At 45.3% G+C, this 18,788-nt stretch overlaps 1 protein-coding gene across 1 annotated transcript; it reads right to left on the bottom strand.

Annotated features, from left to right (window-relative positions):
- Positions 1-9,799: 9,799 nt before the first annotated feature.
- LOC123363085 (olfactory receptor 52R1-like) lies at positions 9,800-10,828 on the bottom strand. The gene has a single exon (XM_045003820.1). It carries the CDS (start codon positions 10,826-10,828, stop codon positions 9,800-9,802), a length of 1,029 nt encoding a protein of 342 aa, XP_044859755.1.
- Positions 10,829-18,788: the final 7,960 nt, after the last annotated feature.

Raw genomic sequence — 18,788 nt, 5'->3', positions numbered from 1 at the left:
TTAGAGACTAACAAATTTATTTCAGCATGAGCTTTCGTGAACTACAGCTCACTTCTTCGGATGCAAGTGAGCAGTAGCTCATGAAAGCTCATGCTGAAATAAATTTTTTAGTCTCTAAGGTGCCACAAGTATGCCTGTTCTTTTTACAGAGGTGGGAGCTGCAGGTCCCCAAAGTCTTGAGCCGGACGTCCTTTGTGGGGAGGCTGAAGATGGCCCTGAGGATCTGGATATAGGACACAGCAATAAGAATCACATCCAGACCCATCACACAGAATAGCACAAAGAGGCCGTAGTAACTACTGACGCTGGTATTGGCACAGGCCAGCTTCACCATGGCTACGTGTAAGCAAAACGGCTCAGGAATGATGGTTCTGCAATATGGCCACTGCCTTATCAGGAAGGGCAAGGGCAATGCAAGCAAACCACTGCGCAGCACCACAGCCAGGCCAATCTTGGCCACCATGGGGTTTGTCAGGATGGTGGAATGTCTCAGGGGATGACAGATGGCCACATAGTGATCCAAAGCCATGGCCACGAAAATCCCAGACTCCATCACTGAGGCGCAATGAATGAAGTACATCTGGGTGAGGCAGGCACTGAAATCGATCTCCCTGGAATTGAACCAGAAGATGCTCAGCATTTTGGGCACAATGGACGTAGATACGACTAGGTCACTGCCGGCCAGCATGCAGAGAAAATAGTACATGGGCCCATGGAGGCTCAGCTCCATCTTTATGATGAACAGGATGGTGAAGTTCCCCAAGGTGACTATGGCGTACATGGCAGAGAAGGGGATGGAGATCCAGACATGGGCCATCTCCATGCCAGGAATGCCCAGCAGGATGAAGGTGAAGGGGTTGGTGAAGTCAGTTTTGTTGGAATCTGACATGGAGTAGGGGAGAAGGTGTTCAACTCTGAGGCAGAACGGTGTCTCCTGGATGTACCGTATGTTCTCCTGACTTCCTGTATGTGCCCAGGGTCTAGGGTGATGGTCACAAGACAAATGCCTGGATGGAGAGACAATGTTAATATGAGACACTACATGCACTACTGGAGGCTGTTCTCATGGGTGAAGCAGATCGGTCGCTCTTCACACACTGAAAATTTTTCGTTATTCAGATAAATGAATTATGAACAGCTGGCCCTACTAATGCCAATTCCATATTTGATGGTGCTCCACGAGTCAATAATTCTACATGTCGTGGTGTGGGAAACCTTGCTAGGCACCAGCAGGAAACGCGAGTGTGAATGCTGTTTATCCATCATTGTTTCTCAATGCAATGAAAACCAGGCTAGAGAGTCCATGCTGTAGGGAGTTCCCCATTCACCCGATTGCTCAAAATCTGAGAATTTAAAACAAACAAACAAACAAACAAAACTTTGCCAAGATATGTACCAGGGAGAAACATCCCAACCAGAACACACCTCGGGAAAAGATTTGGGAGTCATTGATAGCAGGTCAACAAAACACCTGCTCATTCGCAGTAGTGGCCAAATCAAAGACAATGTTTCGATACCTAAGAAATGGGTATGTGCTCAGTTTTGATCATCCAGTCTCTAAAAAGGGTATAGCATTATAAAAGGGATTCCCGAGATAGGATCTGTGAATCAGGAAGGCTGCCATATGCGGAAAAACTGAAAAGTCTGGGACTCTTTCATTTAGAGAAGAGACAAAGAAGGGGACAGATGATAGAGGAGTGAAATCAGGAAGGCCAAATCATACTTGGAGTTGCAGCTAGCCGGAGATGTTAAGAGTAACAAGAAGGGCTTCTTTGGCTATGTTAGCAACAAGAAGAAAGTCAAGGAAAGTGTGGGCCCCTTACTGAATGAGGGAGGCAACCTAGTGACAGAGGATGAAAAGTTCATGTACTCAATGCTTTTTTGTCTCCGTCTTCACGAACAAGGTCAGCAACAAGACTGCTGCACTGGGCAGCACAGCATGGGGAGGAGGTGACCAGCCCTCTATGGAGAAAGAAGTGGTTCAGGACTATTTAGAAAAGCTGGATGAGCACAAGTCCATGGGGCCGGATGTGCTGCATCCGAGGGTGCTAAAGGAGTTGGCAGATGTGATTGCAGAGCCATTGGCCATTATCTTTGAAAACTTATGGCTATCAGGGGAGGTCCCAGATGACTGGAAAAAAACTAATGTAGTGCCCATCTTTAAAAAAGGGAAGAAGGAGGATCCAGGGAACTACAGGCCAGTGAGCCTCACCTCAGTCCCTGGAAAAATCATGGAGCAGGTCCCCTGACTAACCTAATTGCCTTCTATGAGGAGATAACTGGCTCTGTGGATGAGGGGAAAGCAGTGGATGTGTTATTCCTTGACTTTAGCAAAGCTTTTGTTACAGTCTCCCACAGTATTCTTGTGGCAAGTTAAAGAAGTATGGGCTGGATGAATAGACCATAAGGTGGATAGAAAGCTGGCTAGATCATCAGGCTCAACGGGTAGTGATCAACGGCTCCATGTCTAGTTGGCAGCCGGTTTCAAGTGGAGTGCCCCAAGGGTCGGTCCTGGGGCCGGTTTTGTTCAATATCTTCATTAATGATCTGGAGGATGGCGTGGACTGCACTCTCGGCAAATTTGCAGATGACACTAAACTGGGAGGAGTGGTTGATACGCTGGAGGGTAGGGATAGGAGACAGAGGGACCTAGACAAATTAGAGGATTGGGCCAAAAGAAACCTGATGAGGTTCAACCAGGGCAAGTTGCAGAGTCCTGCACTTAGGACAAAAGAATCCCATGCACTGCTACAGACTAGGGACCGAATGGCTAGGAAGCAGTTCTGCAGAAAAGGACCTATTGTTTACGGTGGATGAGAATCTGGATATGAGTCAACAGTGTGCCCTTGTTGCCAAGAAGGCTAATGGCATTTTGGGCTGCATAAGTAGCAGCAATGCCAGCAGATCAAGGGACGTGATCATTCCCCTCTATTCGACATTGGCGAAGCCTCATCTGGAGTACTGTGTCCAGTTTTGGGCCCCACACTACAAGAAGGATGTGTAAAAATTGGGAAGAGTGCAGCAGAGGGAAACAAAAATGAGTAGGAGGCTGAAGCACATAGCGTTTGAGGAGAGGCTGAGGGAAGTGGGATTGTTTAGTCTGCAGAAGAGAAAAATGAGGGGGGATTTGATAACTGCTTTCAACTACCTGAAAGGGGGTTCCAAAGAGGATGGATCTAGACTGTTCTCAGTGGTGGCAGATGACAGAACAAGAAACCATGGTCTCAAGCTGCAGTGTGGGAGGTTTAGGTTGGATCCAATTGAATGTAATCAGTTCTATTCTTTATAGAATCATAGAATCATAGAATATCTGGTTTGGAAGGGACCTCAGGAGGTCATCTAGTCCAACTCCCTGCTCAAAGCAGAACCAATCCCCAACTAAATCATCCTAGCCAGGGCTTTGTCAAGCCTGAGCTTAAAAACCTCTAAGGAAGGAGATTCCACCACCTCCCTAGGTAACCCATTCCAGTGCTTCACCACAGAGAACAGTTCCCAACCAGTAATACCTATAGATACTTAGTGCTTCAAAAGGGCTTATTCCCCAAAGCTGAAGAAAATATTTTCCTCCCAATCAGTTTTCTTGATAAGACAGGAAAATGAGAATGAAACTTGGGAGTTCTTTAAGAAGAGTTTATTTCAGGGGTTCTCAAACTGGAGGTCAGGACCCCTCTGGGCGATGCAAGGTTCTTACATGGAGGGTTGCAATTTATCAGCCTCCACCTCAAACCCCGCTTTGCCTCCAGCATTTATAATGGTGTTAAATATATTTAAAAGCATTTTTAATTGATTGGGCTTGTTTAATTAATTCAGAGGCTTGTTATCTGAAAGGGGTCACCACTAAAAAGTTTGAGAATCACTAGTTTATTGGCTAGCTAAAAAAAATCATGATTCCACAGTCAAGGCAGCAATTATGTGGGGAAAAGCGATATATGCAAATCGGAAAGAAGGGAAAATAGATAGCAAGCAATACAATTGGAAGTTATGAAAATTGATAAAGGATGTTAAAGACATCTGGGAAAACTCCATGCTTTGCAGGGCAAAGGATAAGAAAAAGAAGGTTATTAAATATATTAAGAACAAAAAAAAATCCTAAAAAAGATTTAGGCCAATTCCTAGAGGAAGAAAGGAAAATTGCTAAGGTTGCAGAAAATATGGATGTATTGAAGAAATAGTTTTGTTCTGCATTTGGAAAGAAGCAGCATGAGGTGCTCCTATCACATAAGGTGATGGAATAGTCTCCAGTACATTAGCTGCAAGGAGAATGTTAAACAGCATCTATAGTAGAACCTTAGAGTTACAAATACCAGAGTTGCTAAGTGACCGATCAACCACGCATCTCATTCAAAAGTAGAAGTACACATCCTGTCAGCAGCGGAGCCAAAAGAAAACAGTGGGGTAAATCCAGGACAGCTCTGTGTTAAGTGAAAAGTATTTAAAAAATAAAGGGAAATTAAAAAAAAAAGATTTGACATAGTTGCGAAACAATGGAAAAGCTGGTATGGGATTAGTTAAAAAAAATCTAGGAATATAATTAATGCCAGTCAACAACATGGTTGATGGAAAACAGGTCTTGTCAAATAAAACAAAACTGATTTAATCCTTTAATGCGAGTGAACATTTGGTTGATCAAGGGTACTGTGCAGATGCAATAAACTTCAGTTTCTCTGAGACATTTAATTTAGTAGTGGAAAACATTCAGATAATAAATGAACAGTCTATAATACTAGTAGAGCACATGTGAAGTGGATTAAAAACTGGCTAACTGACAGATCTCAGAAAGCAGTTGTCAAGGGCCATTGTCAGTGAATGGAGGTGTTTCTAGCAGGGTTTTGCAGGGATCGGTTCTAGGCTCGATGCTATTGAATAGTTCCATCAATGATCTGGAAGGAAATAGAACAACACTGCAGATAAAATTTGCAAATGACCCAAAGGTTAGTAGAGTGGTTACAATGAGGAGGCCATGGCAGGCACACCGATTGATCTGGAGTGTTTGGTGAGCCTCTGCACCTGGCATTGGTGAAACCGACTGCGACCAGTTCTGGGGTCCACATTTCAAAAAGGCTGTTGAGAAATTGGAGAGGGTGCAGAAAAGAGCCACAAAACTGATTGGAGACTGGAGAAAATGCCCGACAGTGAGAGACTAAAAGGGCATCAGATATTTAAACTTATCAAAAGACAATCAAGTGGAGACTTTCATGGCATGAAAACCATTAGTAAAGTGAAGAAAGGCAGAGCAAGACCCAATGGCTGGAAACTGAAGCCAGACAAATTCTAGCTGGAAATAAGGGCCAGATGTTTAGCACTGAGGGTGATTAACCATTGGAACAAACTGCGAAGGGAAGTGGTGGATTCGCCAACTCCCCATGGCTGCAGATGCAGACTGGATGTTTTTCTGGAAGATCTGCTTGAGGGCTTGTCTACACTTAAAACACAACAGTGGTGCTGCCGTACTGCTTCATTGTAGACACGACTCACACCGATGGCAGGGGATCTCCCATCTGCATAGGTAGCCACCTCCCCAAGAGGTGGTAAGTAGGTTAATGGAAGAATTCTTCAATTCACCTCATGCTGTCTACTAGGTTGATAGAGTGACATCTCTCTGGGGTGTGGACTTTTTTGCTATTGCAAAGGAAGAAAATGCAGTTGTGGGTTGCATTAACAAAGGCATAGCATGCAAGTCTCCGGACGTAATAGTATTCCTCTACTCAGCGCTGGTTAGGCCTCAGCTGGAGCATTCTGTCCAGTTTGGGTCACCAGTGTATAGGAAGGATGTAGAGAAACTGGAAGGGATCCAGAGGCGACGGACAAAGAGGATCCAAGGGATGGAATTCAAGCCATACGAGCAAAGGCTGAAGGAACTGGATGTGTGTAATTTGGAACATAAGAAAGCCATACTGGGTCAGACCAAAGGTCCATCCAGCCCAGTATCCTGTCTGCCAAGAGTGGCCAATGCCAGGTACCCCAGAGGGAGTGAGCCTAACAGGCAATGATCAAGTGATCTCTCTCCTGCCATCCATCTCCATCCTCTAACGAACAGAGGCCAGGGACACCATTCTTACCCATCCTGGCTAATAGCCATTTATGGACTTAACCTCCATGAGTTTATCCAGTTCTCTTTTAAACCCTGTTATAGTCCTAGCCTTCACAACCCCCTCAGGCAAGGAATTCCACAGGTTGACTGTGTGCTGTGTAAAGGAAAAGAAGAGATTGAGCGGGGACATGACAGCGGTCTTCAACTACTTGAAAGGCTGCCATAAAAAAGATGGAGAAAAGTTGGTCTGTTTCACCGCAGCGGGTGGGACAAGAGTCAATGGGTTTAAACTACAGCAGAGCAGATTTAGATGAAATCTCAGAAAAAAAGTTCCTAACTGTAACAACAGGACAGTGAAACAGATTCCTTGGGAGGTTGTGGAAGATCCTTTTCATGACTTGTGTTATATAGGAGGTCCTACAGGATGATCTAATGGTGCCTTCTGACGTTGAACCCTATGAACTTATTGATAAAGAAAAGATAAAGATCAACATTAATATTTACTCTGTCTTACAACGCATGAACAAGGGAATATTCAATTACATTGAAAATCTGAACATATAACACTGAGAAAAGAAAATTGTTTTCATAATCCATATTTGGCCTGTGGAACTCCTTGGCACTGACATTAAAATGACTATGGGGCTGGGGCACATGACTTACGAGGAGAGGCTGAGGGAACTGGGGTTATTTAGTCTGCAGAAGAGAAGAGTGAGGGGGGATTTGATAACAGCCTTCAACTACCCGAAAGGGGGTTCCAAATAGGATGGAGCTCGTCTGTTCTCAGTAGTACCAGATGACAGAACAAGGAACAATGGTCTCAAATTGCAGTGGGGGAGGGCTAGGGTGGATATTAGGAAAAACTTTTTCACTAGGAGGGTGAAGCACTGGAATGGGTTCCCTAGGGAGGTGGTGGAATCTCCTTCCTTAGAGGTTTTTAAGGCCCAGCTTGACAAAGCCCTGGCTGGGATGATTTAGTTGGGTTTGGTCCTGCTTTGAGCAGGGGGTTGCACTAGATGACCTCCTGAGGTCCCTTCCAACCCGGAGATTCTATGATTTCAGCAAAATTTATTCTATGTATAATTCACATAGTGAATTACAAAGGAAAGGGAGAGATGAACAGTTTTGTATGGCCCGGGGGAGAGAAAGAGAGAGATGGGATGAAACCCACTAGAACCGGGTGTGACCGGTTCCCTCATTGGGACCTCTGTGGGACAGTCACTTGATGTGCTGAGATAGCCTGACCCTTCTGCCAGCCTGGGCACCCCTGGCCTCTGTCTTGCTGAGCCAGAGACTCCAGGCCTTCTCCAGACAGACTGGGCCACACCCCTCTGCAGAACACAGACACTGAGCTTAGCTCAGCTCTGGAAAGGCTCCCAACTGCACAGCCCCAATGGGACCTGACCCCCAGACAAATCAGCCTTACACCCTAAAATTTTACACAGTATAAGTTCATATTGTTCGCCCTCTTTACTTACACTGGGTTTATTAATAAACAAAAGTAATTTTATGAAGTACAAACGGTCGGATTTAAGTGATCATAAGAGGTAACAGACAGAACAAAGTAAGTTACTAAGCAAAATAAAACAAACATGCAAAGCTAAGCTTAATACACTATGAAACTTGTTGCATGTTATATCTCATTCTCAAAGATGTTCCAATAAGCTTCTTTTACAGATTAGACTCATTTCTAGTCCAAGCCAAATCCTTCCTCCTGCTCAGTCTCTGTTAGATCCAGCAGACATCTTGGGTGGTAAGATGGGGTATCGTCCCTTCTTGTCTTGCTTCACACACTTATATAGATTTGGCAAAAGCCTGGAATTGTGTGTCTCTTTGTTTAAACTTCCCCCCCGCCTTGTGAACAAATACAGTGAAACCCCACTATAACGCAATGTTTGGGGTCCAAAAAATTCCATTGCAATAAATGCGGGGTCGCGGTATAGCAGGGTTTCAAGCCGGTCAGTTTAAGTCAGTGGTCCCCAATGCGGTGCATTGATGTGCGCCACGTAGTGCCTAGTGCCCCTAGTGCCTAGTGCCCAGCAGGGGAGAGGAGCCGCGGCCCCTCCAAGATGGATTCCGGTATCAGGTGACACAGACGCAGGCCTTCACAGCACCCCTGCTTTTGCACAGGCGTCCCACAGACCTACAGGAAAACAAATCCATTCACAGCCAATTGTTTCTTGCTTAAGAGTCATCAAGTTCCTGAATTACCATGAATGGCCCTCATATGCTTCACATTCATGATACAGGCACATAAATAGGATGAACACATTCAGTAGATTATAACTTTTCCAATGATATCTTACAGGAGGAATTTTGCACAAAGCATATTCCAGTTATGTCATATTCATATTTAAAAGCATATTTTCATAAAGCATCAGGGGTGTCTCGCAAGACAGTGACGCACTGCCTCTTCTGTTAGGGAGAGCACGTTCCAAGAGAGAGTCAAACCTTCTCCCTGACCCCAAACCTGTGATGCTTGTTTAGGAAACATTTCTTTCAGGGAAGCCTGGCTGGGTCACTCCTGGAACAAGTGCACTCAGGGAAACACAGAGGGCAGGAAAGCCAGATTTGGGTGAAGAGATCATCTTGTGGACACCTCCCTGCCCAGCTGCACTTACCTTCCACTCACAGTCCCCTAGCTACCATGCAGCATCCATGTAGCAACTCCAGGTTTCCTGTCACGGTTGGACACCCACCGGGCAGCTGTGTTTGGGTCCCACACACAGGTCCCATGTGCTTTTGAGTCTCAGCACCATTCAGGCCCTGCTTCTGACGTTGGGTTTCTAGAACCCAATCTCAGGGTGTAGCTTCTGTTCTAGCACCTCCCTCTGGGAACGGAGAGCTGTGTGCCAAGGCCCGGAGGGTAGTTTTGGCCTGGCTCCCCAGATTCTCCAATTGCTTCGGCCCACCCTTCCCAGAACTCCCCTTTGGGTGCACTCTCTTTCCAATTTCTCTCTATTGGGTCACAAGATTGTTAAAGCAAACAGACCCAGGCCTTGCAAAGGGGTTGCTAAAACAATTCATCTACTTTAGACAGCACAAGAGATACTCAGATCCAGGTAAACACAATATGATACCTGCAGGCTATTCCCTGCCTCTGTGGCATGTGAGTGAAGAGTACGGGAAAATCCCAAAGACATAAGGATAGAGATGTTTCGTACAAGCAAACATGAGTTTATAGGGTTTCCACTCATCTGGGTTTTACCGAGACTGTCCAGTTTTTGGCTTATGTGCCTATGTGCCATTTAGGGTTCTCAGGTAACCAGTTTTCGACCAGAAAGTGAGGTCAAAAATGGAAACTGGCAGTGTCCAGTTACTGCAGGGCGGGGGGAGATGACAGGTCATTAACTTGTGCCATCCCTACTCATCGGGTGATGCTTCCTACCAGCAGGCAGACTGTTTGTCAGGCTGCAGCAGCAACTTTGCCAGCCCCGAAGCAGAGGTGGCACAGCTGGAGTGGAGAGGAAGCTGGAGATGTTCTAGAGAGTGACGGAGGAAGGCAAGAGAGGAGTGATCAACAGGAGTGTGACCTTGCAGGAAAGGGCGCAGAAGTGGGTGGAGTCTCAAGGTGAGATGTGCAGCAGGGGTGGGGATTGGAGGAAGGAGTGGGCAGCATCTCAGAGGTCCAGTTAACAGAAATTGGAAAGGTGGCATCCCTATGAGTTAATGAATTGTACATAGATCGATTTCCCAGTTTGGTACACAGACACAGCACAATAAGGTCAGGAAGTGGCTTAATGTCACTTTCACTCTCCAGACAGTGAATCAGGGAAGAGGGATCAGCCCAATGTCACCAACCTGCTCTGCATGGAGCTCGGTCTGAGAGCCAGGGCACCAGGAGAAAACTTTCATCCCTTTATGAGTAACAAGCTGGAGGACCCTGTCCCGGATCTGTCTGGTCCTCACTCCGTAGATGATGGGGTTCAGCATGGGGGGCACCAGGAGGTACATGTTGGCAGTGAGAACGTGGAAATGCAGGGGCACATTGTGGCCAAACAGGTGTGTGAGGAAGGAGAAGAGAGCTGGGATATAAAAGGCTAAGATAACACAGAGGTGGGAGATGCAGGTCCCAAAGGTCTTGAGCTGGGCTTCCTTTGTGGGAAGGCTGAAGATGGCCCTGAGGATCTGGATATAGGACACGGAGATATAAGAAACATCCAGACCAGTGACCAAGAAGGACAGAAAGAGGCCATAGTAACTACTGACATGGATGTCAGCACAGGCCAGCTTCAACACAGCCATGTGTTCACAGTATGAGTTGTGGATGATGTTTGTTCTGCAGTATGGCCACTGCCTCGCCAGGAAAGGATAGGGCAGTATGAACATGCTACCACGCAGCACCACGGCAAGGCCGATCTTGGCCACCAAAGGGTTAGTCAGGGTGGTGGAATGTCTCAGGGGGTCACAGATGGCCACATAACGATCAAAAGCCATCGCCACAAAGATCCCAGAGTCCATCACTAAGAAGCAGGCAACGAAGTACATCTGGGTGAGGCAGGCACTGAAATTGATCTCCCTGGAATTGAACCAGAATATGCTCAGTGTTTTGGGTAGGGTGGCCGTGGACAGGACCAGGTCAGTGATGGCCAACATGCAGAGGAAATAGTACATGGGCTCATGGAGGCTCGGCTCCCTCTTCACGATGAACAGGATGGTGAAGTTCCCCAAGATGGCTATGGCGTACATGGTGCAGAAAGGGATGGAGATCCAGACATGGGCTGTCTCCAGGCCAGGAATGCCCAGCAGGATGAAGGTGGAGGGGTTGGTGAAGTCGGTTGTGTTGGAATCTGACATGGAGTAGGGGAGAAGGTGTCCAACTCTGAGGCAGAATGGTATCTCCTGTACATATTATATGTATGTACTATATGTTCTGCTGACTTCCTATATGTGCCCAGGGTCTAGGGTGATGGTCGCAGTACAAATTCCTGGATGGAGAGACAATATTAATATGAGCCAGTACATGCACTACTGGAGAATGTTCTCATGGGTGAAGCAGATTGGTCGCTCTTCACACACCAAAAAATGTCATTTTCATTATTCAGATAAATGAATTATGAACAACTGACTCTACTAATGCCAATTCCATATTGCATGGTGCTCACCATAACAATAATTCCTAAATGTCTTGTTTGGGGAAATGTAAATCTTTCCCAGACATGTGCCAGTGAGAAACATCTCAACTAGAACACACCTCAGGGAAAAGACCTGGGTGTCATTGTTAGCTCCGTGGAAACACCTGCTCTTTCACAGCAGTCGCAAAACAGTGAGAATGTTAGAATGCCTTAGGAATGGGATGGAAAAGAACCTGCTCTGGACATGCACTCAGTTTTGGCCATCCAGTCTTTAGAAAGGATATCACCAATAGAAAGGGGGTTTCTGAAGCAGTCTGTGAAAATGGAGGAGGCTGCCGTATGTGGACAGACTGAAAAGACTGGGCCTGTTTAGTTTAGAGAAAAGAAAAATATAACAATAACAATAAAACAAAAAATAGGGTGTGTGACAAAGTTCCTCCTCTACCTTGGTGGGTCCTGCGCTTATTGTCAGATTTGCTCACCTCAGTGATCTTCCCCACAGTCTGGGTCAACTTCTGCTGTGTCTGATCAGGAGTTGGGAGGAACTCGGGCCCACCCTCTACTCCGGGTTCCAGCCCAGGGCCCTGTGGATTGCAGCTGTCTATAGTGCCTCCTGTAACAGCTGCATGACAGCTACAACTGTCACAGGTGGCATATAAAAGAGTAGAGCAAACTAAAGCCTGGAAGTGATTCCATTCAAATCGACAGAGAACAGTTCCTGACCAGAAGCATCTGTAGTTCCTTAGTGCTTCAGATGGGCTAATTCCCCAAAACTGAGGCAAACTACCAGAAAAAGCGATTGGGAGGAAAAATTTGGAGAGAAAAATGAGATGGAAAACTGGGAGTTCTTTAAGAAGAATGTATTAGATAACCAAAAAGCCATCGTTCCACAGTCAAGAAAGCGGACAGTTTTTGCTTAAAACACGATTCAGTGGCAAAGGAAAGACAGCAATTGGGGTGGGGCAGGGTGGCAATATATAACAAATGGGGAAAAGGTAAAGTTTATAGCCAGCATACAAATTGGAAGAAATGAAAATTGATAAGGGATGTTAAAGATATATATTAAGAAGAAAATCGTAGAAAAAGTGTAGGCCAATTCCTAGAGGGAGAAAGGAAACTTGCTAATGTCACAGAAAAGGTAGATGTCTTCTAGAAACATTTTTTTGCGGCATTTGGACAGAAAAGGTTCAAGAAATAGTTTTGTTCTGCATTCCGAAAGAAGCAATATCAGGTACTCATATCACATGTGATGATGCAATACTTTCTAGCCCATTAGCAGTCAAGGAGGACGTTAAATAGCATCAACAGGAGAACCTTAGAGTTATGAACACCAAAGTTACGAACTGACCACATCTCATTGGAACCAGAAGTACACAATCTGGCAATAGGTGAACCAAAAAAAAAAAGTATTTTTAAAAAAGGGAAAATTTAAAAATAGATTTTACAAATTAGGAAACAATGGAAAAGCTGGAATGGGATTAGTTTAAAAAAAAGTCTAGGAATATAATTAATGCCAGTCAATAACATGGTTTATGGAAAACAGATCTTGTCAAATAAAATTGATTACAGCCTTTAATGACAATACATGTTTGTCTGAACAAGGGAACCATGGAGATGCAATAGATTTTGATTCATATATAGTTATACCAATCTCCTAGAGTGGGAAGGGACCTTGAAAGGTCATTGAGTCCAGCCCCCTGCCTTCACTAGCAGGACCAATTTTTGCCTCAGATGGCCTCCTCAAAGATTGAACTCACAACCCTGGGCTTAGCAGGCCAATGTTCAAACCACTGAGCTATCCCTATGCCCTTGCTCTTGTAAGCATTTGATTTAGTAGGAGAAAACATTCAGATAAAAATATAAACTATACAATATCAGTACAGCACACATAAAATGGACTAAAAACTGACTAACTGACATATCTAAGAAACAAGTATCAGAGGGGTAGCTGTGTTAGTCTGGATCTGTAAAAGCAGCAAAGAGTCCTATGGGTATTCTCCCACGAAATCTCATGCTCCAATACGTCTGTTAGTCTATAAGGTGCCACAGGACCCTTTGCTGCTATATTTAAGAAAGCAGTTGTTAATGGGCCATTGTCAGTGGACGGGGCTGTTTCTAGTTGGGATCTGCAAGGATTAGTTCTAGGTTTGATGCTATTCAATATTTTCATCAGTGATCATAGAATCATAGAATCTCAGGGTTGGAAGGGACCTCAGGAGGTATCTAGTCCAACCCCCTGCTCAAAGCAGGACCAACCCCAACTAAATCATCCCAGCCAGGGCTTTGTCAAGCCTGAGCTTAAAAACCTCTAAGGAAGGTGTCATAAACAGATAGTTAAGGGTTAAAGTCTCTTTTACCTGTAAAGGGTTAACAAGCTCAGTAACCTGATGAAAAGAACAGGAGTACTTGTGGCACCTTAAAGACTAACACATTTATTTTAGCATGAGCTTTCGTGAGCTACAGCTCACTTCTTCGGATGCATAGACTGGAACACACAGACAGGAGATATTTATACATGCAGAGAACATGAAAAGGTGGAAGTATGCATAACAACAGGAAAAGTCTAATCAATTGAGATGAGCTATCATCAGCAGGAGGAAAAAAAACTTTTTGAAGTGATAATTAAAATGGCCCATAGAAGGTGTGAGGAGAACTTAACATAGGGAAATAGGTTCAATTAGTGTAATGACCCAACCATTCCCAGTCTCTGTTCACCTGACCAAAGGACCAATCAAGGGACAAGATACTTTCAAATCTCTGGGGAGGGAAGGCTTTGTCTGTGTCCTTTGTTTGAATTGCCATTCTCTCTTTGGATTTAAGAGAGGCCAGACATATTCTTCAAGTTCTCCAAGGTTTTCTGAAGTATTTTCTTCTATTCAGTACAGTGAATATTAGAAGGCGGATTAGTCTTATAATTGATTTCTACATTTGCAATTGTGTGTTTGCTGAAGAAATATCTTTATTTCTGTTTGCTGTTACTTTGATTATTCTGAGAAGGGTGGGGGGGGGAAGCCTCTCCAGGTTTATTAGTTAGACCCTGTATTTGTTCATCCTGGTAATACAGAGATAGTGTACTTTTTTCTTTCTTTAATAAAATCTTTTCTTTTTAGAACTTGATTGATTTCTTCCCTTGTTTGGATTTTCAGGGGAAGGGGAGGGGGGAAAAGTGAATCCCTCTTTGTTTTGATTCAAGGAGTTTGAATCTGTATTGGTCTCTCCCAACGGCTAGGGGAGGGGGGAAGAAGGTGGGGGGGGAATGGTTTATTTCCCTTTGTGTTGAGATTCAAGGAGTTTGGATCTGTGTTCCTAGGGAAAGTTTTGGGGGAACAGGGAGTGTGCCAGACACTAAAAACTTGGCTGGTGGCAGCTTTTACCAGATCTAAACTAGGATTTTAGTTTAGAGGAGTCCATGCAGGTCCCCATCTTATGGACGCTAAAGTTTAAAGTGGAGAACAAACCTATGACATGGTAGGCAGTGGTTGGGATTTTTTAAGACCCAAAGCAGAGAGCCATTGAGAGCTATTCTGTCCCTCTAGAGCAGGGAAGCAGCCTGAGAAAGGATGGGGGGTAGAGGTATTCAGTTTCTAACAAGGTATTGTTAGAAGGAGTTTTCTAGCTGGGCTAAGCTGGAGGTATTAGGTTTTTCTAACAGGCTTTGTTAGAAAGGACCCCCACTGTGAGGTAATTGGCAATTGCTAGAAACAAGTTACAAAACCAGTTTTTCTGGTTTCTTGTGAGACAGCAACAATCAGCAAAACACCATTTGCAAATGAAAAGTTTTGTTTTCTTTTTATTCAGCCGGGAATAGAAAGGTTAGGAACTTGTAACCAAACAGACTGAACCAAGCAACACAGTACATTCATTGACTGCAGAGGGGTGTGGCCAGCACCAGAAAGCACACAGACATGAGTACCAGTGAAACAGTTATCAGAGGGGTAGCCGTGTTAGTCTGGTTCTGTAAAAGCAGCAAAGAATCCTGTGGCACCTTATAGACTAACAGACGTTTTGGAGCATGAGCTTTCGTGGGTGAATACCCACTTCTTCGGATGCAAGAGGTGGAAATTTCCAGGGGCAGGTATATATAAGCAAGCAAGAAGCAAGCTAGAGATAACGAGGTTAGATCAATCAGGGAGGATGAGGCCCTGTTCTAGCAGTTGAGGTGTGAAAACCAAGGGAGGAGAAACTGGTTCTGTAATTGGCAAGCCATTCACAGTCTTTGTTTAATCCTGAGCTGATGGTGTCAAATTTGCAGATGAACTGGAGCTCAGCAGTTTCTCTTTGAAGTCTGGTCCTAAAGTTTTTTTGCTGCAGGATGGCCACCTTAAGATCTGCTATAGTGTGGCCAGGGAGGTTGAAGTGTTCTCCTACAGGTTTTTGTATATTGCCATTCCTAATATCTGATTTGTGTCCATTTATCCTTTTCCGTAGAGACTGTGCAGTTTGGCCGATGTAGATAGCAGAGGGGCATTGCTGGCATATGATGGCATATATTACATTGGTGGAAGTGCAGGTGAATGAACCGGTGATGGTGTGGCTGATCTGGTTAGGTCCTGTGATGGTGTTGCTGGTGTAGATATGGGCAGAGTAGGCATCGAGGTTTGTTGCATGGATTGGTTCCTGAGCTAGAGTTACTATGGTGCGGTGTGCAGTTGCTGGTGAGAATATGCTTCAGGTTGGCAGGTTGTCTGTGGGTGAGGACTGGCCTGCTACCCAAGGCCTGTGAAAGTGTGGGATCATTGTCAAGGATGGGTTGTAGATCCCTGATGATGCGTTGGAGGGGGTTTTAGCTGGGGACTGTATGTGATGGCCAGTGGAGTCTTGTTGGATATGTAGACTTTCTACTCAGACCCTATGTTACCAGCACTCCCAGCTATCTCCGTGACACCACTGATTTCCTGAGGAAACTACAATGCATTGGTGACCTTCCAGAAAACACCATCCTAACCACCATGGATGTAGAGGCTCTCTACACAAACATCCCACACACTGATGGAATACAGGCTGTCAGGAACAGTATCCCTGATGATGCCACAGCACAACTGGTTGCTGAGCTCTGTGCCTTTATCCTCACACACAACTATTTCAAATTTAATGACAATATATATCTCCAGATCAGTGGCACCGCTATGGGCACCCGCATGGCCCCACAATATGCCAATATTTTTATGACCGACCTGGAACAATGGTTCCTCAGCTTCCGTCCACTCACGCCCCTTCTCTACCTATGCTACATTGATGACATCTTCATCATCTGGACCCATGGGAAGGAGACTCTGGAAAAATTCCACCATGATTTCAACAGCTTCCACCCCTCCATCAACCTCAGCCTGGACCAATCTACACGGGAGGTCCACTTCCTAGACACCACGGTGCAAATAAGTGATGGTCACATTAACACCACCCTATACCGAAAACCTACCGACCGCTATGCCTACCTTCATGCCTCCAGCTTCCCTCCCGGACACACCACAAGATCCATTGTCTACAGCCAAGCACTGAGGTACAACCGTATCTGCTCTAACCCCGCAGACAGAGACCAACACCTAGAAAATCTCCACCAAGCATTCTCAAGACTACATTACCCACACGAGGAAATAAGGAAACAGATCAACAGAGCCAGACGTGTACCCAGAAGCCTCCTACTCCAAGACAAACCCAAGAAAGAAACCAACAGGACTCCACTGGCCATCACATACAGTCCCCAGCTAAAACCCCTCCAACGCATCATCAGGGATCTACAACCCATCCTGGACAATGATCCCACACTTTCACAGGCCTTGGATGGAAGGCCAGTCCTCGCCCACAGACAACCTGCCAACCTGAAGCATATTCTCACCAGTAACTGCACACTGCACCATAGTAACTCTAGCTCAGGAACCAATCCATGCAACAAACCTCGATGCCTACTCTGCCCACATATCCACACCAGCAACACCATCACAGGACCTAACCAGATCAGCCACACCATCACCAGTTCATTCACCTGCACGTCCACCAATGTAATATATGCCATCATATGCCAGCAATGCCACTCTGCTATGTACATCGGCCAAACTGGACAGTATCTACGGAAAAGGATAAATGGACACAAATCAGACATTAGGAATGGCAATATACAAAAACCTGTAGGAGAACACTTCAACCTCCCTGGCCACACTATAGCAGATCTTAAGGTGGCCATCCTGCAGCAAAAAAACTTTAGGACCAGACTTCAAAGAAACTGCTGAGCTCCAGTTCATCTGCAAATTTGACACCATCAGCTCAGGATTAAACAAAGACTGTGAATGGCTTGCCAACTACAAAACCAGTTTCTCCTCCCTTGGTTTTCACACCTCAACTGCTAGAACAGGGCCTCATCCTCCCTGATTGATCTAACCTCGTTATCTCTAGCTTGCTTCTTGCTTGCTTATATATACCTGTCCCTGGAAATTTCCACTACTTGCATCCGAAGAAGTGGGTATTCACCCATGAAAGCTCATGCTCCAAAACGTCTGTTAGTCTATAAGGTGCCACAGGATTCTTTGTTGCTTTTAGTGAAACAGTTGACAAACTCCAACTGGCCAGGCTGCAAGCAGAAGAAAAGGAGAAAGAACATCAAAGGCAGATGGAGCTACTTAAGGCAGAAACGGCCAGGGCAGAGGCTGACCACAAGAGAGAGATGGAGAAGCAAGAAGCTGACCACAAAAGAGAGATGGAGAAGCAAGCGGCTGACCACAAGAGAGAGATGGAGAAACAACAAGCCGGAGAGGCTGACCACAAGAGGGCATTGGAGCTCCAGAGGGAGGCCCACCAGCAGGCCCTGGAATTAGAAAGGGCTAAGCAGAATGTTCCAGCCAACCCTAACAACCCTTCTCCAGGCACTGTTCCCCACCCCAAGACATTTCCCACCTACAGGGCAGGTGATGACACTGAGGCCTTCTTGGAAAATTTTGAAAGAACCTGCCATGGGTACAGCATCCCTGAAGCCCAGTAAATGATAGAGCTGAGGCCACTGCTCAGTGGAGCCTTAGCAGAGGTGGCAGCTGAAATGCCTAAGGAAAACATGAACGATTATAAACTGTTTCAAACAAAGGCCAGAATGAGGATGGGGCTAACACCTGAACATGCCCGTCGGCGGTTCAGAGCCCTGAAGTGGAAACCAGATGTGTCATTCCCCAGACACGCCTACTACATTAGGAAGAATTGGAATGCCTGGATGTCAGGACTAAAGATTCAATCTCTAAAAGACCTGGCCCACCTGATGCAAATGGAACAGTTCTTAGATGGTGTTCCTAAGGAAATAGAACGGTACATCCTAGATAGAGAGCCCAAAGATGTAAGAGAGGCAGGGAAAATTGAAGGCAAATGGATGGACCTAGCAAAAAAAAAAGCTACTATTAAAAAAAGCAAATATAACAAAAAACAAGTTAACAATAAATCCTACCACGGAGGCCACCCAAGACCCCATCTACAACTCAAAAAAAGCCTCAAACAACCTACAGTCCCACCTCACCAGCCTCCAGCAACCCACCTCGGCCCAGTAACCGGTCAGCTGGGCGATGTTTTAAATGTAATAAACTAAAACATATAAAGGCCAACTGCCCCAAAAACCCCAATCAAGTACAGTCCCTTACACCATCATCACGCCAAAAATCCCCAGGCCCAAATATCTCTCAAATACCCCCAAAGCACAGAAAAACCTT

The sequence above is a fragment of the Mauremys mutica genome, chromosome 1, assembly GCF_020497125.1.
Source record: "Mauremys mutica isolate MM-2020 ecotype Southern chromosome 1, ASM2049712v1, whole genome shotgun sequence".
Classification (NCBI taxonomy): domain Eukaryota; kingdom Metazoa; phylum Chordata; order Testudines; family Geoemydidae; genus Mauremys; species Mauremys mutica.
The sequence above is the reverse complement of the archived record's forward strand: the minus strand, read 5'-3'. Positions and strand labels throughout refer to the sequence as shown.

What these genes read in the sequence shown, in the direction of transcription:
- LOC123363085 (XM_045003820.1), bottom strand. Translation starts at nt 10,828, where the DNA reads ATGTCAGATTCCAACACAACCGACTTCACCAACCCCTCCACCTTCATC.